General features: G+C 41.3%; 2 protein-coding genes and 1 non-coding gene across 3 annotated transcripts; 1 reads left to right on the forward strand and 2 right to left on the reverse strand.

Annotated features, from left to right (window-relative positions):
* The first annotated feature begins 1,576 nt into the window (after positions 1–1,576).
* On the forward strand, positions 1,577–25,012 carry LOC113332888 (uncharacterized protein At5g65660-like). Its single transcript, XM_026579389.1, has 4 exons — positions 1,577–1,931; positions 2,091–2,257; positions 2,348–2,370; positions 24,963–25,012. The coding sequence occupies exons 1-4, from the start codon at positions 1,701–1,703 to the stop codon at positions 25,010–25,012; spliced, it is 471 nt and encodes a 156-aa protein (XP_026435174.1). The 5' UTR covers positions 1,577–1,700.
* Positions 15,975–16,078, reverse strand: LOC113333396. The gene has a single exon (XR_003351970.1). It is a non-coding gene; the product is annotated as a small nucleolar RNA R71 (small nucleolar RNA).
* A 9-nt stretch (positions 25,013–25,021) lies between the features above and the next one.
* Positions 25,022–25,546, reverse strand: LOC113332890. Its single transcript, XM_026579390.1, has one exon. The coding sequence runs from the start codon at positions 25,544–25,546 to the stop codon at positions 25,022–25,024; it is 525 nt and encodes a 174-aa protein (XP_026435175.1).
* Between the last annotated feature and the right edge of the window lie 276 nt (positions 25,547–25,822).

A 25,822-nucleotide genomic window follows, 5' to 3' on the forward strand; every position in this document is an offset into this window, starting at 1 on the left:
AAATCATGACGCCCTTATACCAAGATTGTAAATATAAGCTATATTTGGAGCTTTTCGGGTTTAATGCATCAAACCACTAACTTGTCTTGATTCTTGATTTCTGCCAGCGAAACTCGCTACAAATTTGAGTTGTATCAAGTCAAAGTCTCAACCAAACTCCCCGTCCCGATATTAAAAAAGAAGACTATTATTGGTGCGTCACACTCCAATAGAGGGGTTTCATTTGGATTCTTAATGTCCAAAAAGTAGTTATAGGATATCCTAACACATATACAAAATGTCTAGCTTACGCTTTAACTAAAATAAAACTTAAAAACCGTCAGGTTAGGATTAATTCCAACCGTAAAATTTTATTTGCATGTAGTTTAACGTTCAGGTTTGGATTAGTTTCCAACCGTAGAAGCTCATTTTACGTCCAGGTTTCTTTTAATTCCAACCGTAAAATCCGATTTTACGTCCAGTTTTCTTTTAATTCCAACCATATAAGTGATTTTACGTCCAGGTTTAGTTGAATTCCAACCGTAATTTTCAATTTTACGTCTAGGTTTAGTTTACTAAATTTTCCTTTCGTCAACCTAGCCGTAAATTTCAATTTTACGTCCAGGTTCCTTTTAATTCCAACCGTAGAAATTGATTTTATGTCCAGGTTTTGATTGATTCCAACCGTAGAAATTGGTTTTACGTCCAGATTTGGATTGATTCCAACCGTAGAAAATTAATTATTATCTAATTAAATTAAATAAAATTAAAATTAACTAAAGAGTTATTCGGTCATTACAAAATTATTTGAGATAAGGGGATTTTGATATTACTTCTGGGTGACCCGTTTTTGTCCTATTAGGTGATGCCCCTCTAAAAGAACAAAACAAAGAGTATATGCCTATTTGGAACTTAAATTAAGACTCGAGAGCTTAGTGACTGTATCAAACCTCAAAACCGGGGTTGGTTCTTTACTAGTGTGCAAAACTTAGACATTTCATACTCCCTCCGTTTACTTTTTAATATGTTGATTTTTATAAATAAATATTTAACTTCTTTTGATGACAATTATCATGTGAATCATTTCACTTTACTTCTTTTGCTGACAAGTGTCATGGAGAGCATTTCACTTCACTTCTTTTATTGACAAGTGTCATGAAGACCACTTTGAATGATTAATTATCTTAATTTCCTTAAATTTTTCTAAAAACAAAACCAACCAAAAGATTACTGAATCTCTGACTAATACGGCAAGTTGCTAACTACCTTGCAAACAAGAAGGCTGCAAATGGTAAAAATTAGGTCCGACCAGAAAAAGTTTCGCACAGATTATAGTCGTTCTACTACTTATTACTCCTACCAACTAATGGCAGTTGAATGGATGAACGATCGTTCTGCAGACGTACTGTACTGTTCTGTTCTGTATGGCCCACACGCTCAGAACCGTATGCAGGACCCACATCCATGACAAGGATTAGTAGGTTTGTTCATTTTTATTTAATTACACTTACTTACACCGCTTCCATTGTGCTCTCAATCTCAATAAATACTTCCACTCATCCTCCACTCCAAAAAAACCATTATGTACATTTTTGTACTTAGACCAGTACCTCTCTTTCTCTGCAATCAAATATATAATAAACCTGGAAAAGGATCATCATTTATGCGTACCAGAGAAGAAGATAAAACAACAAAGACAGCAATAACAACGGGAAGTAGAAATGGAGAATCAAGATATAGCAGTGTCATCTCATCGTATGGATGCTTCTCGACCTTCAATTGGTTTTCCTCTAGGTACAGCTCTTCTTATCATCGTAGTATTCTGTCTAAGTGGTGTCTTCTCCGGTTGTTATCACCGGGAAAAACTTCGTTCTCTTCGCCAATCTTTCGCTTCCGACGCTCATGATGATCTTGAGGCGAATACGGCCATCAAAATTACCCCGACATACCCGGTAAGTTCCTTTTCATCATCTTTTTTTTTTCTTTTTCTTTTTTTTTTTGATTTCTCAAACCTGTTGTTTAGTTTTAATTTGTACGTTTTTTCAATTTTTTTTTTTTTTATGAATTCACTAATTTTTTTCCTTCATTTGTTTGTGTTTTCCTCTATGTAGAGTTTGAAGATAAACCAGAGGGAAAGTTTACCAGTGCTAATGCCAGGGGATAACATACCGAAGTTCATTTCATTGCCATGTCCGTGTGAACCACCGCGGGCAGTAAAGACAGACGCACATATCGTGGATACGGACGCGAAACTGTCCGTTGCTCCAACAGTAGTTGTGTATAGTCATATAACTAGATCTGGTGTACATTATGAAGAGTAATTAAATTGATTAATAGTAGCATAATTTTGGTTACATTATCTCTGTAGGTACACATTTCATCTTCTGCCACGTGTCCACAAAGACACACGTGGAGGACATGCGGCGGAGAACATCAAGATATGATATCACACGTGGACAGTCAAGAGACGCGCCTTATCAAGATAGCGTCGCCACCCACCAGATCCAACGGTAGGGGATCGAGGAAGACGGAAACACTAAAACACTGCGAAGCACTGAAGGATAACCCGAGATTCACTTTATCCTATCCCCAGAAAGATCTAAGATCTACGGCTGGGGATAGTCAGACTGACGCAGACAAGACACGGACAGAGGACAACTGTCTACCGCGGACAGACATCTCAACTACCCGCATTATATACCCTCAAACAGCATACGTGTCAGTCAGCCTGTGGAGGAAGCACAGATAGCACTGAATATTCAAACGGAACACGCAGAGAACACCAAGAACACGAAGACCTTTGCGTAAGCGGCACAAGACACAAGAGGATAAGGTTATAACGGGCTTCAGAAGTGAACCCCATGTAACCACCCTATAAATACCCCTCTCTCCCAAGTGAAAAGGGAGGGGGGAAAAACATTGAGAAGAGAAGAGGAGAGAGACAGAGAAATAGAGAAAGTGTAAGTGAGGTTCCTCCTGCTACGCAAGCTTATATTAGTCTCAAAGTCATTCGACTATTTCGGTAATCCCCACCATATAATAAAAAACCCAATCTCTGAGACAGGGATCTGAGTGAGAATCATATAAGTTAATCGTTTCGTCTATGTTCATACATCCATACTTTATATATTCAATTCGTTACTTATAGCATATCATGTTCGTACATTTTATACTTCGTCCATTATTTATCTTATTGTATGAGCTAAGGACAATGATTGTAATTGATGAGACGAGGAATAGTATTAGAACTCTGAGTCAAGGATTCGACATAACCAATCTGTTCCCTTCAGGTGCAGCCTATTTATTGTATTGTCATGAGTCTGCGCGCATTGTTTGTGAATACTCAGATGACTTTGATCTGCGTGTTCACAATCTGGCGCTAGAAACAGGGATATTCATCCTGGTAAAAGATTTATCTTCTCCTGTGACTTGTTTCAGGCTTCGTTTTCTGAAAGTAACGATGTATGGAACACTACGGTTTTTTCCGTTCATGATTTCAAAAACCAAAATTATGAGCAGATCCGCGTTTATCTACGTAGATCTGATTTTTCATGCATTTTCTAAGTTTTCACGTCCTTGAAAATCAAAACTTCGAATGGATCTGCGGTCGTCTACATAGATGGATGCCTTTCGTATCTTCAAGATTTTACACCTTTGAGAACTCAAAACGCTAATAGATATCACGTGCGACCCATTGTCTTCGTGATTTTTTCTCTCTTTTTCAGGGAAATATTAAAAGATGGAGAAAAGCAAAGATATCGGGAAGGCAAAAGCTTCGTCAAAAGAGATGCCAAGGACGACCCCAGTGGTAACTAGGAGTAAGCAGAGAGGTGAAAAGCTGAAGGCAGCAGATAGGGCGCAGGATAATGCGGAAAGCACGGCCCCCATCAATGCCAACATCATCGCAGCAAACGCAGTAAATGTCGCGGCAGCCAAAGCAGGAGCTTCAAGAGCTGGCGGATCCAAGGTTGGAGCTCCCAGAATAACCAACGCTCAACTACAGGAACATCAGGAAGTCGTAGCAGAGTCAGGAATACAACAACCCCTCTATGGGATGCCCTTAACCAACGAACAGAACATACCTTTCCCGACCAAGCAACCGCTTCTAATAGCAGGTCAACCCTCACAACAATCGTCGGGGTCCCGGGGTGCACGGTTAGATCCACCAGAGCCAGTAATACAGATCGTGGATGAGGAACATACCATAGCCGCCGATGAGCGATTGCGGGCAGGAACACCAAATCAAGGGTCAAATCATTCCGCTCAGATGATGGACGGGCTAGCAGAATTAAGGAAGAACCAGAAGGCATACGCAGATGCTGTGGCGATATTAGCACAAGAGAACCAAACACTCAAGGAAAGAATCATTCACAGCGCAGAGGTAGGAAACCAACGCGACGAAGCTGACTCCAAGGATGTAGCACCCAATCAAGATAGAAGAATGGTGATCGCAAACAACCCGATTCCATTGAACCGAAGAGGAGCAAGGAGCATCCAAAGATCAGACCCTGAGTACAATCCCGAGAACTTGGACTATTACGATGGTACCACCCTCCTAAGAACAAAATCTACCATTCGTGAAGAGCACCAGATCGCAATGGAAAATCTGCATGCTGAAATGCTGGCAGAAATCAAGGAGCTAAAAACTAGGCAGGGAGGCGGAAGACTAGAGCAAGTGATGAAGGAAGCAAACACTACCCCGCTGACGCCACACTTGGCCAGGGCTTCCGTACCGCAGAAATGTTCGGTTCCTGCTTTCGATTGCTATGACGGGTCAGCTGATCCTGCGGCTCATCTTCGATATTATAATCGAATGATGGCCCGTTGGGATAATGAAGACTCCATACTGTGCAGATACTTCCCATCAAGTCTAAAAGGGTCCACATTGTCATGGTTCGATAACCTGCCATCAAACTCCATCGATTCCTACGACCAACTCACAGAAAAATTTCTAGCAACATACATGTACAACAAGGTTGTCAATACCGGCATGGACAAGCTATTCTCACTGGAGATGAATTACAAAGAGACCATCAGAGAATATACTAATAGATGGCACAATATTTTCCAAGCTATTGGCAACGTATATCATGTGGTTAGTATTAACTGCTACAAATGGGGGATGGACAGGATGAGTCCTTTGTTTGTGGAGATCCACGGGACCATCCCTACCACCGAAGGAGATATCCGGATAATCATAGAAAAGCATGCAAGGTTAGAAGAAATTCAGCGTGAAAATCCCAGAGCTCATACTCAACGTCCCACACGCACAAATTCCGTGGATCAAGCCAGCGGGTCCAAAAGAGGAATCACAGAAGAGCATCCCAACGCAGAAAGGACAGAACGAAGGGATGATAGACGAAGAGATGATCGAAAATTTGAAGATCAAGTCTATACCAAGCTAAATACCAGTTATTCGCGCATCCTGAGAGAGATCAAAGGGAGGGAGAACTTCGATTGGCCATGGTCCAAAGGAAAGCAGCCTCCTAGATCAGAAAAATCCAAGGAATATTGTGAATACCACTGTTTCAACGGTCATCAAACAGAAAAGTGCAAAAATCTCAAGATAATGATTCAAAAACTAATCGACGCAGGAGACCTAAAGCAATATATACGGAAGATTGATAACGAAGATAGAACCAAGAGAGGCAAGCAGGTTCAATTACCAGAAGGCAACCGCACCCTCAACACAATTTCATGTTCAGAGATTCAAGGACCATCCCTAACCGCCCAGATTGGGAAGAGATTAAGAAAACAATTCGAAGATTATTGTGAGCTTTATAAGATCGAAAGAGGTAAACGAGCACGAACAATGGATGGACGCGCCCATGACCTTCGACGCAGACGATGTGGAAGAAGACATGGAAGACCATAATGATCCTCTAGTCCTCACACTCCCAATAGCATGGTGCAATGTCAAGAAAATTCTCATCGATAAAGGAAGCTCAGTCAACGTCCTGTTCTATGACACGTTCAAACGTATGGAACTCAACGACGAGCAACTGTTGTCATCTTACTACACCATCTACGGATTCAACGGCGCAGCTACAAAGCCCTAGGGGACATTGTCTTACAAGTAGACGCAGGGCCCATGAAAGTGGACACTCGATTCAGCGTCGTAGATGCACCTTCACCTTACAACGCCATCATCGGAAGAAGATGGGTTCACAAGCTCAAAGGAGTAGAGGCAACTTACCATCAATATCTCAGATTCCCAACACCCCAGGGAGTCATGGAAATTAAAGGAGACCAAGTAACTGCGCGGGAATGTCATACCTCACAGAATCAGATCAATAACGAGCGGGAAGAAAACCACCAGTCTGAAGAGCCAAAAATAAGGAAATAACCATAGATACATATCTGGAAGAAATCTCCGGAAAATACCTTCTGAACGTGAGCACCACTGGCAGCGCAGAAGCCAGCACCTCCGCGACAAAAGAAAACGGAGAGCACACCAAATAGCAATCAAAGAATGTTCCTCTCTTGGGGGAACCAAAACCCACGTTTACGCCTGTAAAAGCAGCTAAATAAATCAACATAGGTACTGAGGGAAATCCGAAGATTATCAGAATAGGCACCTTGATGGATGAAGAAAGAGAAGCCGCGCTAATCAAACTTCTAAAGGAATACGCGGACATATTTTCTTGGAAATTAGGGGACATGCCAGGAATTGACCCAAAGTTATTTCATCACGAACTTCGAATAAAACCAGGTACCCCCCCTTTCAAGCAGAAGGTGCGCAAAGTAGCTCCAGAATACCATCGAGCAGTTGAAGTGGAACTCCGCAAACTACTGGACGCAGGATTCATCAAAGAAGTTAAGTACACAACATGGATCTCTAACATGGTCATCGTACCAAAGAAAATGGCGGAGTAAGGATATGCATCGACTTCACCAACCTAAATAAGGCTTGCCCTAAAGATATCTATCCACTGCCAAGCATTGACCAACTTGTTGAGGCAGTTGAAGGATACGAAGAAATGTCATTCATGGATGGATACTCTGGATACAATCAATTATTCCTAGCAGAAGAAGATCAACAACATACAACATTCTATACACCACACGGCCTCTATTGCTACGTAAGAATGCCCTTTGGATTGCGAAATGCAGGGGAAACCTACCAAAGAATGGTGGATGCAATTTTCAAACCATGGATTGGAAGTACGCTGGAAGTACATGTGGATGATATGCTCGTTAAAAGAAAGCTGCGCAAAGATCATCACCAAGACCTAAAATATATTTTCCAAGCAATGACAGTGCACAACATGAAGGTAAACCCAGAGAAGTGCACTTTTGGTGTCACTTCCGGAAAGTTCCTCGGATATTTGGTGACGAAGAGGGGCATTGAAGTCTATCCCGCTAAAATTGAAGCCATCGTAAGAATGTCATCCCCAAAGAGTTTAAAAGAGGTTCACAAACTCAATGGTTCGCTGGCTGCGCCGGGGAGGTTCATATCCAGGTCCTCGGACAGATGTAAGCAATTTTTTAACATTCTCAAAAAAGGAAGCAAATTCGAATGGACGGCAGAGTGCGAGGAAGGTTTTCGAAATATCAAAGAATACCTGGCTGAGATCCCTATATTACAAAAACCAGGCCCTGATGAAGTGTTGGCACTATACATAGAAGCAACAGAAGATGCAGTCAGCACAGTATTGGTTAAAACCAACACGAAGATAGAGCAACCCATCAATTACATCAGCAAGACTCTGAACGAAGCAGAAAGAAACTACACGAAGATCGAGCAGCTCATCTTGGCGTTAGTATGGGCAACCCTGAAACTCAGAACTTACTTTTTGACTCACTACGTCTGCGTCCCATGCAAAGCTCCGCTAGAAGCAGTCCTTAAAAACGCAGGAAAAGTAGGCAGAATTGCAAAATGGAATACTCACCTAGACCAGTTCAATATCATCCATGAACTACAGCACTCTCAGAATTTACAAGTATTAGCATATTTCCTAGCATACTTACCATTGGATAACTGCAAAGAAGTCATCATCGAACGACGAAAGGCAGCAGGACTACCAGAGATGGACGAAGGTAAAGACCCTATAGACATCTTGGAACCAAAAAATCCTAGGCAATGGGAAGTCATCGTAGATGGGTCGAAAAATAAAGAAGGGGCGGGGATAGGCATCGTAATCACCACCCCAACAGGAGACAGGATCATACATGCTTTCAGGTTAGAATTCAAGGGGTATACCAACAACATAGTTGAATATGAAGCAGTGGTGCATGCCCTTCAGTTGATAATAGAAATGGGCATAACTGACGTGCGTCTGACAAGCGATTCACAGCTAGTCATCCGACAAATAGGGTTGCAATATAATGTTTATGATAGGACATTGTCAGCATACATGGAATTGGTGCAAACACTGGCATCACAAATCCCAAACATCAAATTCCGACACCTGGCAAGGAAGGAACTCAGGCACGCGGATGCCCTGTCCTACATATCATCGATGCTCATAAACGAGGACGCCAAAGCACTCAAAGTAACCAGGATTTACGAGCCTTCAATTGATATTCAAGAACTCTGCGCTGCACAGCAGAGGAACCACGCAGAAGAAGATATGGCAGATGATAACGTGGGAGAATTCATCGCGGACGATTTCCAAGAAGACGACATCATGGCTAAGGCAGATCAAGATGAAGATTTCAGCAAAGAAGAAGATTGGAGATCTGAGATTCATCTTTTCCTAAAAGAAATAATTCTACCCTCAGACCTAAAGCAAGCCAGAAAATACAGTCAAAGGCAGGAAGATATGATCTGAGAAAAGAAATTTTGTACAAAAAATCTTTTCTTGAACCATTATTACGTTGCCTATCCAGATCCGAAGGACATTTGATTTTGAAAGACATACACCGCGGCGACGCAGGCAATCACAGCGGAATGAGATCCCTAGCAGATAAGGCGAAAACTCAAGGATATTAATGGCCAACAATGATACGAGACGCTGCAAGAATGTCACGAAGATGCGAAGAATGCCAGCGTTTCGCCAAAAAAATCCACGCACCAGCAACAATGTTAAACCCAGTAGACAGCCCTTGGCCATTCTCAAAATGGGGCATAGACATCGTGGGTCCCCTAATCGAAGGATCAGGGAAGAGAAGATTCTTGATAGTGGCCACGGACTATTTCAGCAAATGTGTAGAGGCTAAAGCCCTGGAAAGCATTCGAGACGCAGATGTCTTCACATTCATTTTTCAAAACATCATTTGCAGGTTTGGCATACCAGCTGAGATTGTATCCGACAATGGCAAGCAATTCCAGGGAAAAAACATCGACTTACTCTTCGATACTTTCAAAATTCGAAAGAACAAGTCAACACCAATTTACCCTCAAAGTAATGGTCAGGCAGAAGCCACAGACAAAACCCGCGCACTCATCCTCAAAAAGAAGTTGGACGAATACAAGAAGCGTTGGTGTGAGCAACTACACAACGTTTTGTGGGCTTATAGGACAACACGAAGATCAGCCACGGGAGAATCCCATTCTTACTCACCTATGGAGCCGAAGCTATTATCCCAACAGAAATAATCATGCCAACTACGAAGACTGAAGCATGGGAAAAGAACATCACAGCGGACATGATGTTGGAAAGGTTGGATGATCTATAAGAGAGAAGTGAGGCAGCACTACAAAAAATGGAAAACTATCAAAGGAAACTAGCAAGGGAGTATAATAAGAGGATTAATCTTAGAAATTTCGTAGAAGGGCAGTATGTGCTGAGGACCATTCCCCAATACCAACGAGAAAAGAAGTGGGGAAAATTAGCACCAACATGGGGGGGACCCTTCGTCATACATGATGTTGCAGGAAATGGGTCTTATTATCTGCGCAACCTAAAAGGGGAGATCCTCAAACACCCATGGAATGCAAAATATCTCAAGCCATATTACCCGTAGAGGGCAACGCAGACCTGCATCTACGTGAAGAGTACCAGAAGAAGAAAACGACGCTTGCGATCGACATGTTTCTATCTCTGAGAAAGGAATAGCAAACCTCAACATATCAATCAAGCAAACTTTTGGCAAAAAATAGGCAATACATGGAGCGACATATAACAAGACGACTGCGTGTAAATATAACACCTCACGAGAACCCTACACCTGTAAATACAGCCTCCGCTTCAATACTTCATCCTCCTGTTTTTCACTATTTACTACCTCAGAGGTTCCATCAATGGAATTCTTCTAAATGTAACTCAACTGAATAGACACTTTAACCCTCTTTCACCCGTGGACGTAGACACTCTGATGTCGAACCACGTAAACACTGATGTTAGCTTTTCCATTTTACTTGGGGAAAGTAGTCACCTACAATCTCTCGGGACTCCCCTATCATCGTCTATAAGTGTAGGACCATGGGGAAGGCATCCAGCAGAAAGAGATACCCAACCAATCTTATGGCAGCGGGTTGACGGTATGAACATACATTCCAAACAACTCATATCCTAGAACGCTGCCCCGACCCCCACCGTCTGGGAATCCTCTGGCCCAGGATTATCCAGCGGGTGACAGGTCTCAAGACGTTCACGAAGATACACATATCTTCGGGTTCGCACTCAAACACTTCACTTACACTTATGGCAGCGAGTCGACGGAATGAACGTACATTCCAAACAACTCATATCCTAGAACGCTGCCCCGACCCCCACCGTCTGGGAATCCTCTGCCCAGGATTAGCCAGCGGGGTGAAAGGTCTCAAGACGTTCACGAAGAGACACACATCTTCGGGTTCGCACCCAAACACTTCACTATCCCTGGTTACAGTCGGTTATATTCCAAATTAACCAAAACAATTATCAATTCATTAAAAGTTGATTACAGGCTTGGCAATGGTACGCGGAAACAAGAAAATACAAAAGGAATCTCACGAAGCCTCATAATCAACAAAGATCAATACTCTACAAAAATCTACTCGGATGATTCAACCCCACCAGCAGGTTTAGCAATCTTCCCCTTCTGCGTTGAAGGTACGCTCCCACCCGAGGAATGGCCTAAAGAACCAGATGTAGGGGAGGGGGTTTCTCACGGCGCGGATAGCTCCTGATAAGGCCATGCTCGGTCTTCAGATCATACTCAATGCTATCCAGAATTTTGTTGGTCTCTTCCACTAGTTGACACCGAGCCTTGTACGCAATAACAGTATTCATCATCTCAGTCTTTGACAACAACGAGGAAAGGCGACTCACTTCCTTCGAAGCGGCTTGGGCAGCCTCGTCCCTTGATGTAGCTAAACCTTTATGATAATTAATATGATTTTCCTGATGCACTAATTGAGATTGAGCCTCCGCAAGCTCTTCATTTGCAGTGCGAAGCTGTCCCTGGAGCTCTGCAAGGAAAAGAAAAATGCAGATGGTTAGGTCCAGGAAATTACAGAATCACACTCGATAATATAAGCATATACCTTCGACTCTCGCCGAAGCTATTTCATATTCGTTAGACAGCAGCATCACGGGCTTCACCAAGAAAATCATACTCATCTGACAACTTCTTATAATCCGCTTGAAGGGTTGAAAGGGCGTACTGATTCGCATCTAATTCTACCTGTTTCATTGAATCCAAGTGACGAAGATGATTGACCTCATTGTTTAAACCCTCCATACCCTTGTTGAGCCGGTACATATTTACTTCAAGATTCCTCTCAGCCTCAGCTTGGCGTACCACATCACCCCTAGATGCAGCTAAAGCTTTGCTGAGAGCACCAGCCTCAGCCCTAGCGTCATCTCTCTCCCTAGCAAGACGCTGAAGGTAATCTTTAACATCAGAGGTCTGAGAAGAACGAGATTGACGCAATTCTTCTTCCAAGAGATTGATTTTAGCTTCCAATGATGAGACCTGTTCTCGGGATTCACGAAGATTATCACGCGTCCACAACAACGTTCCATCAAACAAACGACGATCATTGTTATATTGGTTCTGCAAATCAATCATTTGGACTCGCCTGACCCACCACTTCTCAGCCAGAGCATTATGTTCATCGGCACGAGCATTCCACTTATCAGCCTCGCTCTTTATCTTCTCTACCAACTCTGCGATGCAAGATTTCTGACGTTGCCGCTCTTTCCGAAGCCATACTAACTCAGGAACTCCACCCACTGAAGATAGGGTGGGGGAGGGAGACTCAGACAGAATACTAATTACGGTAAAGGACAACAACAAGGAAGAGAACAGATAATCAAACCTGTAACAGCCGAAGAATTCTTCTTGGCCTCCTCCAATTCACTACGAACCATAGAAAGATCCATACGAAGCTTCTCCTCCTCCTTGCCTATTTTCTCCTTAGCCTTGAGGAGACTCTTCAACTCACATATCTCCTTATCCCTATCAACGATGACAGTCTCAGCCGCAGTAAGCTCCTCTTCCCGAAGACGAAGCTTAGCCTCCAACTTAAGGGATTTGGCCTTAAAAAACTAGTACAACATGTGATTTCAATGATCACTCCTCATCATCTGCGAATTAGAAGATTAGAACACCCTTACTCTAAAAATTGCTAAAAACTGATACCAGGAAAAATGATAAGAGAACTCACCTCTAACATCCGTTGTTGGGGAAATCCATACTGATACCCATCAGCCAACGCCATCATATCAGCAACAGTCGAGGGAGCATCGACTACTAGAGTAGCCTCCGAGGCCCAAAGATTCTTATCCCACGCTACTGCAACCTGGTCCTCGGGAGACAATTGCATCATCTTACGGGTATAGGCATCAGAGTTCTTCTCACCTTCCACCACAGGGGCTGGATTGGGTACGAACATCAAGTTCTTCTTCTTAAACCAAGCTAAGATGGCATCATCACCCTCTAGGATCAGTGACTGAGGAAAATCATCTCCAGCAGACCCAACCGAGGCCTTACCCATGTCCGTGAATTTAGCACCCGAAGAGTTCGAGGCTACTCTTGCGTCCAAATCTGGAAGGTCTCTAGCACCGCTCCCCTCTGGAACATCACTAGCATCCACAACTCCCTTACCCTTCCCCTCCACCTTGTTAGAATTACCAAGCACATCCCAATCATCGTTGGGGGAAAGCAGGTTGAACTCAGAAGCCAGGCCCAGGGCAGCGTTTATGTCAAAACCATCCTCCGCAGAATAAATCCGACCAAAGGAAAACTTCTGAGACATAGCAGGAATTTCACCACCAGCACCCTCATCACCAAGGCCAGTGTTATCATCACCAGCATCACTGCAACCCGCAAGATTAGCTTCGGCACCAGCATCATAACACCCTGCGGGATTAATCTCACCACCAATACCTCTGCCACCGGAGGTAGTATTCCCTTCAACAAATTCATCAACATCATGACCGGGAGGGGATGTATCAGAACGCTCTTCTATGTCAGACACATCTTCATCCTCTCCAAGATCAGTCACAGGACTGTTAACTTCTTCACAAACCTCCGCCTCCTCGATTGTTGCGGTGGTGGACTGCTTGGGATTTATCCTCCTCTTCTTCGTCGCTGATGAGTGCCAAATATTGTATATATTTATCCCTTTTTGTTGGCATTTAACTCATCTTTTGTGCAGTAATTCTACATTTTATCCCATATTCTGTATTTTCATTGTTTTCAAGAATAAATATTTTTCTTACTTAATTTTGCATTTTTAGGTAATAAATAAAGTCTTGATAACTTGCGGAGCGGAAAAGAGCTGAAGAGTGGTGAAAAGCCGGAAGAAATTACGCAAGGAAGCCGCAAAGAATGGAGCGCACGTCCAAAAGCTAGGAATGGGCTCAAGAAGGAAGAATTGTTCTTGAGAAGATATGGGCTTGGCATACCCAAGGCCCAAAACCCTTACCCAAACCCATTTTCTATATCCATACCCGCCTCCATTCTCAGCCGTTAGATCGGATCCATCTCATCATCCAATGGTCGCTTCTTCATCGTTCATCAAAATCTGAAGTCCCTGAAGACACATAGTGCCTAAATTCCAAGCCTTCAGATTAGATCACATTTAGATCCTACGGTCGCTCCTATGCATGTTCATCAAATATCGATACTTCCGCTAAACACTACAGCACCTAACCTCGATCTTCGCCGTTAACTTTGTTATATCAAGGCATCCGAAGGTCGCTACCAGTCTCTTCACTTGGAGCCATCCGATCAATCCATCATTTTCACATCCCATGGCCCATCTCACAAAACATCACCACTTGATGTCCCCGCTTCACACCGTAGAACCCGATACCCTATACCCAAACAAACACTTCCTTTCTCCCAAAACAGTCGAGCTTCTTCCCCTTCTCCCAAAATCAGTTGCAGAACCACCACCACTGCTGCTGCTGCTTCCTCTCCAAGGCCCAGACCATAGTTCAGGTTAAGACCTAAAGCCTAGCTAATCTAAAGGCCCAGCCAACTGAGCCCAAGGCTCAGTTCACTCCAAAAAGCTAAGGCCCAGTTCACTGTTACCAAGCCCAGTTCACATCAAAAGACATTGAGCCCAATTCACAATCACTGTTAGCCCAAGGCCCAGTGCAATTCAAAAGACCAAAAGCCCAAACTGCTTCACAGTTAATCAAAGCCCATCTTGCTCTTATTGTGAAAGCAAAAGCTTCACAGTTATTCAAAGCCCATTGATATTCAAGACCCTTTGGTACTCAAAGCCCATTAGCAATTTAGAAACCCAAAATAGTTAGAAACTACAAAACACACCCAGTCTCTGTGGATCGACCCGTACTTGCACGAGCTACAACTGACAACCGTGCACTTGCGGTATTACTGTAGGCCCGTTTTTATTTCACTTCAATTTTATACGCTTTCCCGGGCCCACCAAGTTTTTGGCGCCGCTGCCGGGGATTGGTGATGTGTTTTTCTTGTAGTTTTATTAGCTATTTTTGCATTTCACTGCATAGCATTTGCATCTGCATCTGCTTCACTTCATTTGCTGTTGGACCTGCTGATCTGAACCAGTTTTTCCTCTGCTGGGACGCCACCAAGGAAAAGAACCAAAGCCCAACTGGGTTTTTGCAACAATATCAGAGCAGCTGGGCTGTGCTTAAAAGGTAACCCATTTAAGAGAACCCGAATTGTGGGCTTCCAATTTTTAATTGTGGGCTTGTAATATTAAAGCCAATTTTTGGGCTTTTTATTTTCTGTTGGGTTTGTAATTAATTTCTGTGGGCTTGTTTGTTTAATTTGTGGGCTTGTATTTAATTTTTGTGAGCTTGTTTAATTTGGACTGGTATTTTGTATTCTGGGTTTTTAAACCCAGCTGAGCTTGTAACCGATCACGCTAGGTTAACTCGTTAGTGGGCCGAGTACCCAAATTCTAGGCCGAGATTTTGGACTCAGTTTCACCAAACGTTTTCAAACCAGCTGAGCCAAAGCAAACACAAAACCAACAGTGGGCTTGCTCCCATTCAAAAACCAAATTTTATTTTCTTTTAAAAAAAAAAAAAAAAAAATTTGCTCCTAATTTCAAAAACCAAAACTTTTCTCCCATTCAAAAACCAAATTTTACTTGCTCCCATTTTAACAACCAAATTTTTTCTTCTTTATCCCATTAAAACCAAACTTGCTCCCAAATTTTAAAAAAACCAAAAATGTCTCCCATTAAAACCAAATATTTTTCCCAAAAATCCAAACCCATTAAAACCAAATAGTGGGCTTTGTGTCTTTTCAATATGGGCCAACCTAGTGCTCTCCATGAATACATGTATCCCACAATAAAAATTCCATTATCATGTATTGTATTACCTCAAACCAATACCCCTTTTAAAATAAATGCAAGCATGATACAAATACTTCCTATATTTCGAGGGTTCGATTCTGAGAACCCCTATACTCATGTAAGAGAGTTTGAACAAATTTGTCGGACTATGCAACCTGATCATATGTCCGAAGACTCTCTGAAATTGCGTTTGTTTACATTTTCTCTAAAGGAAAGGGCCAAAACATGGTTTTACGGTTTGAGACCACAATCAATCACCACTTGGGAACAACTCACTAATCAATTTTTCCAAAGATTTTTTCCACATCATAGGACCATCGCTATTCGTCAAAATATCAATTGTTTTGTCCAGTTGGATGAGGAAACTGTTTTTGACTATTTTGAACGTTTTAATGATTTGTTGAGCGAATGTCCACACCATGGATTTGAGAAGTGGAGACTTGTCGCTATCCTCTATGAGGGACTAGACTTTAAATTCGAGCCATGGTTGAGTGTATGTGTAATGGTGAATTTCTTGATAAAACTGTGGATGATGCATGGAAATTTTTAGCTGAGATTGCAGAGAAAACCCGTCACTGGGAGTCCATTAGGGAAACTGAGACACTGTCACATGATATTGGTGGTAATGAATTGAACTTTGGAAATAGCATGTCTAGTCCTTCTCATGTGTATGATATTGAATATGAACCTAATCTAGAGGAACATGAGTTGACTAATGACACCACAACTGCTAATAGGGACAAGTATGCATATTACTATGATGATGATGATGATGATGTTATGTTAGAAGAACATGTCTATGCTGAAAATGTTATGGAACCTTTGGGTTCAAATACATTAGGCTTCTCTGCCTCGACCTTCATGAATGATGTTTCTTCTAGTATTCCATATACATGTGATTGATACTGATTTTGAGCATGTGCATCTGTCCTATGAAGATGACTTAGGTAATATAGAATCTTCTGTTGACACTAATATGCATGAAAATATAATTGTTGTGTCTGATTCTCTACCTGGGTCACGTTGTGATGTTTCCACTGATTTGCCGATGCATGAGAATAATTCTTCTGATGATGTTGATGATTCTGATTTGTGTGAGCATGGTGAAGCATGTTGTGACACGTGTAGAAGACTTAGGAGATGTTGATGTGATTAGTAATGATGTGCCTATCGTCCTACATAAGTCACTCTGATGGCCTTCCACCCAACCTAGATTTGGTTTGTACCCATATTGTCAAACCGACTTTTCTGAGAGTCCCTAATCTAGGATTGGAACTGTGTGCTTCCCAAGTCCTCTTGGACTATTTTGCTTCTAAGTATAATATCTTTGAGGACCACAGTTGGAATTAGCATGTTTGCCCGTCCCTAGCACAGTTCATTTCGAGCTAGACCTTGTGCATGATGAACCCCCGAAACTGCGCGATTTTGTTTTCAAAATTATATCTTCTGTAAAATCCAGGTTTGGGGGTAGCTCATTTTGTTTCACAGCTTCACTTGCATGCCTACCATATTATTATTGTGTGAAGCTGTTGAAACCTCTACACTTTGTCTTTTGGGTTGATCCTCAACTCTTTAGATTGTTAGTGTATGGTGAATTTTTTGTATATAATCCAGTAGATAAAATTTTAAAACCTTTTTGTTCCTTTTGTATATATTTTGCTAATCCATATGATCTCGGCTGACATATGTTGGATTTTGCCTTGAATAACGGAGTTCTAATATTGCTTTCGCCGAAATCGGGTATTCTCTTTCCTTTTTCTCTACTCAACATGATCCTCTTCATATGTTTTATAATTTGTTCATATTTTGAAACATTGAGGACAATGTTTAGTTTAGGTTTGGGGGTGAAAAGTAGATACTTTGATATATGCCATAATTGAAAACAAAACTCCATCTTTTTGAAAAAATTGAAAAATTCCAAAAAAAATGAAAATCAAAATTAAAAAATTAAAAAAAAAAAAAATCAAAAAATGGAGCTCATTTACCTTGAAATGTTGACTCTTGTGCAAATATGTAATTTTAGGAGTCTTAGTCTAGATATTTAGGCACCCTGATTCTAGCACAATTCACATAGTGATAAGAAATTTGCACGCGCACGATCTACCAATACATGTATGGCCTCGATCTTCAAGGTGTTTGATAGGAAGTCACGATTGCCAATCACTTTAGAATACTGAACGAAACTTGACTAGCTTGTTCTTTGGTTGGTTGGGATAGAAGGTGGAGGTTACATTAAGAAAGACAACCATCGAATTTAACTGGGTGCATCAAAAAGGGCTACCTCTTGCAAAGTGTCATGTAATCTTTTGTTTCCTTTTGTATATGTATCAAAAGTGTTTCTTTATCAAAAAAAAAAAAAAAAAAAAAAAAAAAATCAAGTATTTATCAATTCCATCATCTCTTGTTCCAAAAATAAAAGAGAGTAGTCAATGTAAATAAGAGTCATGTAAAGAGTCTTTTGTTGTTTCATTGTAATAAGCAAGGAGGGTGTATGCCATTGATGTACAACGCGAGTAATTGTGAAATACCTCCTACTCATTCACAATTCTCGTAAAGTCCGGACAGCTAGCTAGATTTCGACCTTGGTTCTTAGCCTGAGAAACTATCTCTTGGTGATTAGTAGTCATAACTTCAGATCTTTCTTTACACATGTGTAGATACACTCTTATCACATGTCCTTTTTTTGTTATCAGTGCTAGGATTGTGCCTTGATAGCTAGATTGACATCTCCATTTTGCTGTGAGCTTAACTGACTTGCACATGTCACATTTGATGGAATCTGAGCTTATATTTTGACCTAGAACTTTGTAGGTACGTTCTAAGCAAACCTTCACGAGACTTAACTCGTCCACTAGGGACACTTAGTGGTTTAAAAGGCTTAGTGCATACGCTAAATGCATTCGAGAGACCAGCGACAGTGGTATAGGTAGGATTTCCTTAGTTTTGTTTTACTTGAGGACAAGTAAAATTCAGGTTTGGGGGTATTTGATGAGTGCCAAATATTGTATATATTTATCCCTTTTTGTTGGCATTTAACTCATCTTTTGTGCATAATTCTACATTTTATCCCATATTCTGTATTTTCATTGTTTTCAAGAATAAATATTTTTCTTACTTAATTTTGCATTTTTAGGTAATAAATAAAGTTGATAATTGCGGAGCGGAAAAGAGAGAAGAGTGAAAAGCCGGAAGAAATTACGCAAGGAAGCCGCAAAGAATGGAGCGCACGTCCAAAAAGCTAGGAATGGGCTCAAGAAGGAAGAATTGTTCTTAAGAAGATATGGGCTTGGCATACCCAAGGCCCAAAACCCTTACCCAAACCCATTTTCTATATCCATACCCGCCTCCATTCTCAGCCGTTAGATCGGATCCATCTCATCATTCAATGGTCGCTTCTTCATCGTTCATCAAAATCTGAAGTCCCTGCAAGACACCATAGTGCCTAAATTCCAAGCCTTCAGATTAGATCACATTTAGATCCTACGGTCGCTCCTATGCATGTTCATCAAATATCGATACTTCCGCTAAACACTACAGCACCTAACCTCGATCTTCGCCGTTAACTTTGTTATATCAAGGCATCCGACGGTCGCTACCAGTCTCTTCACTTGGAGCCATCCGATCAATCCATCATTTTCACATCCCATGGCCCATCTCACAAAACATCACCACTTGATGTCCCCGCTTCACACCGTAGAACCCGATACCCTATACCCAAACAAACACTTCCTTTCTCCCAAAACAGTCGAGCTTCTTCCCCTTCTCCCAAAATCAGTTGCAGAACCACCACCACTGCTGCTGCTGCTTCCTCTCCAAGGCCCAGACCATAGTTCAGGTTAAGACCTAAAGCCTAGCTAATCTAAAGGCCCAGCCAACTGAGCCCAAGGCTCAGTTCACTCCAAAAAGCTAAGGCCCAGTTCACTGTTACCAAGCCCAGTTCACATCAAAAGACATTGAGCCCAATTCACAGTCACTGTTAGCCCAAGGCCCAATGCAATTCAAAAGACCAAAAGCCCAAACTGCTTCACAGTTAATCAAAGCCCATCTTTCTCTTATTGTGAAAGCAAAAGCTTCACAGTTATTCAAAGCCCATTGATATTCAAGACCCTTTGGTACTCAAAGCCCATTAGCAATTTAGAAACCCAAAATAGTTAGAAACTACAAAACACACCCAGTCTCTGTGGATCGACCCGTACTTGCACGAGCTACAACTGACAACCGTGCACTTGCGGTATTACTGTAGGCCCGTTTTTATTTCACTTCAATTTTATACGCTTTCCCGGGCCCACCAGTCTCCTAAAAAGACAAGGCACAAGAATAAAAATTCCTAACTTTGAAAAGAATTAAAAATGCCTCAACTAAAGGACAAGGCATATAGAAATCTTACCTTGACAACCGCAGCATTCTTCGCCTGAAGATCAGCATCGGAACTCTCTTCGTCATCTCCATCAACAACGTCGAGGGCATATTGGAAATTCATGCCCTCAAAATTCAAATGCCAAGGACGGAAATTCCTATAACGAGCAGGAGGAGCCGTACGTATCTGGCTATCTGCGGTAGGACGCCATCCTTGCGGACCTGGAACCCACCCCCAAGCCCAGGGACCAACAACCTCAATAACAGTTGCGTGCCATTCATAGTCATGATCACGCTTGATCCGCTCACGAGTAGGAAACACCAGTTTGTTAGTAGAATTCTCTGTACCCGGGACGTACTTCACCTTAGCACCACTTACTTCACTCAGAAGGCGTATCTCACCACGAGGAGCGGCAATATTCCAAAGAATCACACTCCACGGTTTACGATTCCTACTGTTAATATAGTCACCGAAAGACTTGTTAAAATTCTCAGGCGTATACCACTCCCTTTCCTCAGGGTTGGGAACATAAAGAGTTATCATTGTCTCTCTTTTGCTCCGAAGATAAAACTCCCTCAGTGCACGAAGATAATTCCCATGAAGTTGGGAAATAGAGCGACAGTGTGTGTTCTTCGAAGAACCCTCTCGACCAGCCAGCACATCATAATAAAAAGAATCCCCAGACTTGTACAAAGGCAACATAAGACCCGCTTCAAAGGCCCCCGCCGTGGTCAGCAGATGAAATTCATCAAACTTATACGTCGATATCATCTCATAAGGAATATCATTATCAGCAGCGTGAAAACGAACATCGAATAGTTGAAGACCATGTTTTTCCTTGAAAACCTCCAGATCAATATGTTTGAAGGTCACTTTCTTCTCCCCAACAGCGACGCTGCGTATCTCCTGAGAAATATCCTCCTCCTCCACGGGATCAGGCGCAGAATCCTTCAAATGGTTTCTATCGGAATCTTTTCTCTTAGGCTGAACCTTAGATGCATCAGTCTTCGAAATCACTTCTTTCGAAGACCTCCCCTTGGGTTGAGACACTGGAGGGGGAGGTAGAGGATGTTGGTGAGACGCGGAAGGAGGCGCCACTGACCGAAGAGGTAGGACATCCCGCGTTCTCTTAGGATCATCACGCAGATTAGCTGAGGGACGAGAAACAGCATACCGGGAGCCAGGAGTCTCTTTTGGCTGATCCCCCTTCTGCGTATTCCCTCTATGCGACTCACTCCTCTTAGAAGTTAAGCGCCTCTGACCAGAAGAATACGAAACCCTATGAACGCGGGCATCACCTTGGGAAGATTTAGACGAACCTCCACCAGGCGGAGAAACATCAGGATCCCTACGCGGACTAGGCGGTGGAGTTTGATAAGAAACCCGTGGATGATCAGCCATGTCTGCGTAGTACACAAACAAGTTTCAGATTTCCGCGGATACAAAACGAAAATCAAAAAACCCAATTTCACCCAGTTCTTCATAATCATGAACCAGATGGAAAATAAGAACAAAACCTAAATAAAAAGAGGAAATAACAAATAGGGGCAACCATACACGAAGGACGATATCATTACTGTTTATAATGACGAACAGGGGCAATCATACACACATCTATATATATGTTCTTCATCACAAACACATATAGCAGCAACAAAAAATGAATATGTTTTTCAAAAGATAATCATACACAGTAGAACCACTTACCTATAAAGAAAAAATTAGGGTCGTAAAGAAAGCTTCGAGGAACAACAACAACAGCAGAAAAGCTCCGAGGAACGACAACAGCAGCAGCAACAAAGACAAAAACAACAGCAGCAACAACAATTAATAACAAGGAAACAAAAACAGAGAACAAAAGTTCTGAGGAAAGAGAAGGAATGAAATTTATGACTAGAGAATTTTCATATTCCTTCTCATATATATATATAAAGAGAAATAAAACCCCCCCACTACCCAAGAAGAAGTTATTGCAAATAGTGGGGAACGTGCTCTAAAATCTAGGAAAATAATAAAGAGAAGATGAAGAGAGTAACACGTTTTTATTCCCACTTCGACTAACCGCCCAGTAGGATGAAAAGGGGCAAATTGTAGGTACACATTTCATCTTCCGCCACGTGTCCACAAAGACACACGTGGAGGACATGCGGCTGAGAACATCAAGATATGATATCACACGTGGACAGCCAAGAGACGCGCCTTATCAAGATAGCGTCGCCACCCACCAGATCTAACGGTAGGGGATCGAGGAAGACGGAAACACTAAAACACTGCGAAGCACTGAAGGATAACCCGAGATTCACTTTATCCTATTCCCAGAAAGATCTAAGATCTACGGATGGGGATAGTCAGACTGACGCAGACAAGACAGGGGCAGAGGACAACTGTCTACCGCGGAAAGACATCTCAACTACCCGCATTAAATACCCTCAAACAGCATACGTGTCAGTCAGCCTGTGGAGGAAGCGCAGATAGCACTGAATATTCAAACGGAACACGCATAGAATACCAAGAACACAAAGACCTCTGTGTAAGCGGCACAAGACACAAGATGATAAGGTTATAACGGGCTTCAGAAGTGAACCCCATTGAGAAGAGAAGAGGAGAGAGACAGAGAAATAGAGAAAGTGTAAGTGAGGTTCCTCCTGCTACGCAGGCTTATATTAGTCTCAAAGTCATTCGACTATTTCGGTAATCCCCACCATATAATGAAAAACCCAATCTCAGAGATAGGGATCTGAGTGAGAATCATATAAGTTAAATGTTTCGTCTATGTTCATACATGCATACTTTATATATTCAATTCGTTACTTATAGCATATCATGTTCGTACATTTTATACTTCGTCCATTATTTATCTTATTGTATGAGCTAAGGAAAATGATTGTAATTGATGAGACGAGGAAGAGTATTAGAACTCTGAGCTAAGGATTCGACATAACCAATCCGTTCCCTTCAGGCGCAGCCTATTTATTGTATTGTCATGAGTCTGCGCGCATTGTTTGTGAATACTCAGATGACTTTGATCTGCGTGTTCACAATCTTGGCTAATTAGATTGATTAATATAGGTTTTTTTTTTTTGGATTATCCTCTTTCTCCTCTTTAGGATATCCATTTTTGAAATCAACTTTCTTTGAAATCCAACATGATGCTTTTTATTTTAAATCATCTTTCAAACTTTGGGATTGATACATTGTGTGTATGTATTGTAGAGAATGGTTTCATATTCTAATAAGCTCTAATTTCTTTATTTTTCTTTCATCAAAAGCCACTTTAGAAAATTTAGTGGAACTTCTTTATTACGTCCTCTCAAAACTTAATTTACAAAGTTGTACGTCCTGTTAAGCTATTTAGCATGCGGAAGTGAGACACACACCGTGGGTTGGCTCTCGCGGTGTGTGCCGAGTGAGAGAGTATTTGACCTTGCGGTTTAGAAGGGGTGAGTTTAATGCGGATCTCATCCCCTCTCTCTCTCTCTCACTCGATATACCCATGGGATCCAATCTATGTGATATAAATCATTTTCGTTTGGCATGTAAGTGATAGATAAGATAAGTCAACAAAGTTGCACGTCCAGCTTAACAAACACTAATGGGTGAGAGCACTGTAATTACTTGATGAAATTGGTAGAAACTTTTCTTTTTTTTGATTGGCAAAGAAATTTATTGATTAAAAAAGGGTGCAAAACATTCATACCACCCTAAATGATTAATCTATATAAATTAAATCTACATAATCAATGAAACAGAGCAAATAACAAGAAACATAGTTCATTTTAATCAATGAACTCCATCATCTTCATCTCATCTTCAACATCAGCAACAGAGAAGAAGAAAACACAAAACCATCATCGTCTTTATCATCTTCATCGTATTTGACAGCAGCAGCAGCAACAACAAAACACTGATGAAGAATCACAAAATCTTCGTCATCTTCATTATTTTCATCGTCTTCATCATCAACTTAAACAGCGGCAGCAACAACATAGAAGAAAAGACCAAAAACCTTCGTCGTTCATCATCAGCAGCAGAAAAATAAAAATGGAGAGAAGAGAAAAACTAGATCTAAAACTAAAGAAGAGGGAGAAAGTGAATATGGAAATAAGATATTTTCTTCCGATTTCATATATATATATATATGGTCCCAAATTAAAGAGTATTTCTGCCACTATAAAAGGAAAATTACATCATCCCGCGTGAGTATTCTCCACCCTAGGACCAAACAACAATATATTTTTTTTTAAAAAGACCAAATAGACAGTTGACTGGGTCAACTGGACCAAACTAACTCTAATATATTATTGTTAGGACTAATTGATATTTACTACTTACCCTTAATGATGATCAAAGTAAATATTATGCCAATTTTCATAACAACCTGGAAGCTTAGCATCTTAAATTATCTGACAGCTAAACACCAAGTTAAAAGAAGGCATTTGGCCTTGTTTTGAACTGCAGCAATTTTACTCTCCTTACTGCCAAAAGCTCACGCATTCCTTTCAAGCCAAATATTCCAACAAGTCACTGCGGAAATCATGTTCCAAATTTGGTGCTCTTGCTTGAGTTCCGAGGATGATTCCAAGAGGAAAGCATAGTTTTGAAACCCAATGACATATAAAAATCCAATTAAACTTCTCTTTGAAATGATAACAAAGTTTTGTTGTAAACTCACGATAAAGAAGAGAATGGCTAACAACATATTCAATACCTAAATAAAATAAACAATTCCCCTAACATCCCTTTTCCTTAGCATTTCTTAGCTGGCGAGCTATTGTAAGCCAGAAGTCATACAATGAAACCGAATTTTGGAGGAGTTTTTATTTCCATATATATCTGAATATCGGCTCTTATAATTATGCATTGGAAAAAATTGTCAACTGGTCATAAGTGGATCTAATAGTAAAATATTTTTTGTCTATAAAGTCCATTCTTTTTTTTGTAATCAAATTACAGGAAATGCACTAACATTCCATATGCACTTAGGGACGGCACTAGCCATATAGGTGGAACAGTCAACACCACATGGTCGGCATTTTTTTCACCCCATTGTGCCAATTCATGAGGTACATTGTTCCCAAACGGTTAACATAAACAAAAGAGAGAAACTTAAATTTCAGACTCAAGGTTCTGATGTCTTCGAAAAGAAGATGAGTGCGGAGATCCCCTAGAAAGCTTTTCTTGTTAATCTGATCAATAATTCCAGCTGCATCACCTTCCACGATAACTTTCTCATCTTTCATAATCAAAGTTATCCTTAGCGTCTCTCTAATTGCTTGCACTTCTGCTTCTTCCGCAGATAAACAAACTAAGTCAGTTGATTCAGCTAGTATGAATGAGTGTTTTGAGTCGCAGATAATCAAACCCATCCCCTCATTGCTGGAATTCGGGTTCCAGGATCCATAAGTGTTAAATTGTATCCAACTTTCTGGAGGAGACTTCCAATGAGAGGATTCCCGATGATTTTCCTCAATCGTAGCGATTCGATTGAGAGGAGTATTTCCATGGGACGTAAATAACATTGATTTAGCTCTTGCCATTATAGTTGGTGTTTTTTCAGTATTCCTATTGTGGCCAATCTCATTTTTACTATTCCAAATTGACCATAAAAGAGAAGGAACTAAGGGAAAAACTTCAGATCTCCTAGAAAAGTCTTTGTAAAGGCTGAGTTGGAGCCAAAATCTGATCTACTGATGGAAAGTATGACTCTGAAACTGTTGAGCATTCACATTAATCATAAACCAGACTCTTCTAAGCTTTTGGAAAGTAACAAATGAATGCACAATTAATTTTGGCTTCATCTTGCACTTAGGGGA

The sequence above is a fragment of the Papaver somniferum genome, unplaced genomic scaffold (genome assembly GCF_003573695.1).
Source record: "Papaver somniferum cultivar HN1 unplaced genomic scaffold, ASM357369v1 unplaced-scaffold_132, whole genome shotgun sequence".
NCBI classification, from domain to species: Eukaryota; Viridiplantae; Streptophyta; class Magnoliopsida; order Ranunculales; family Papaveraceae; genus Papaver; species Papaver somniferum.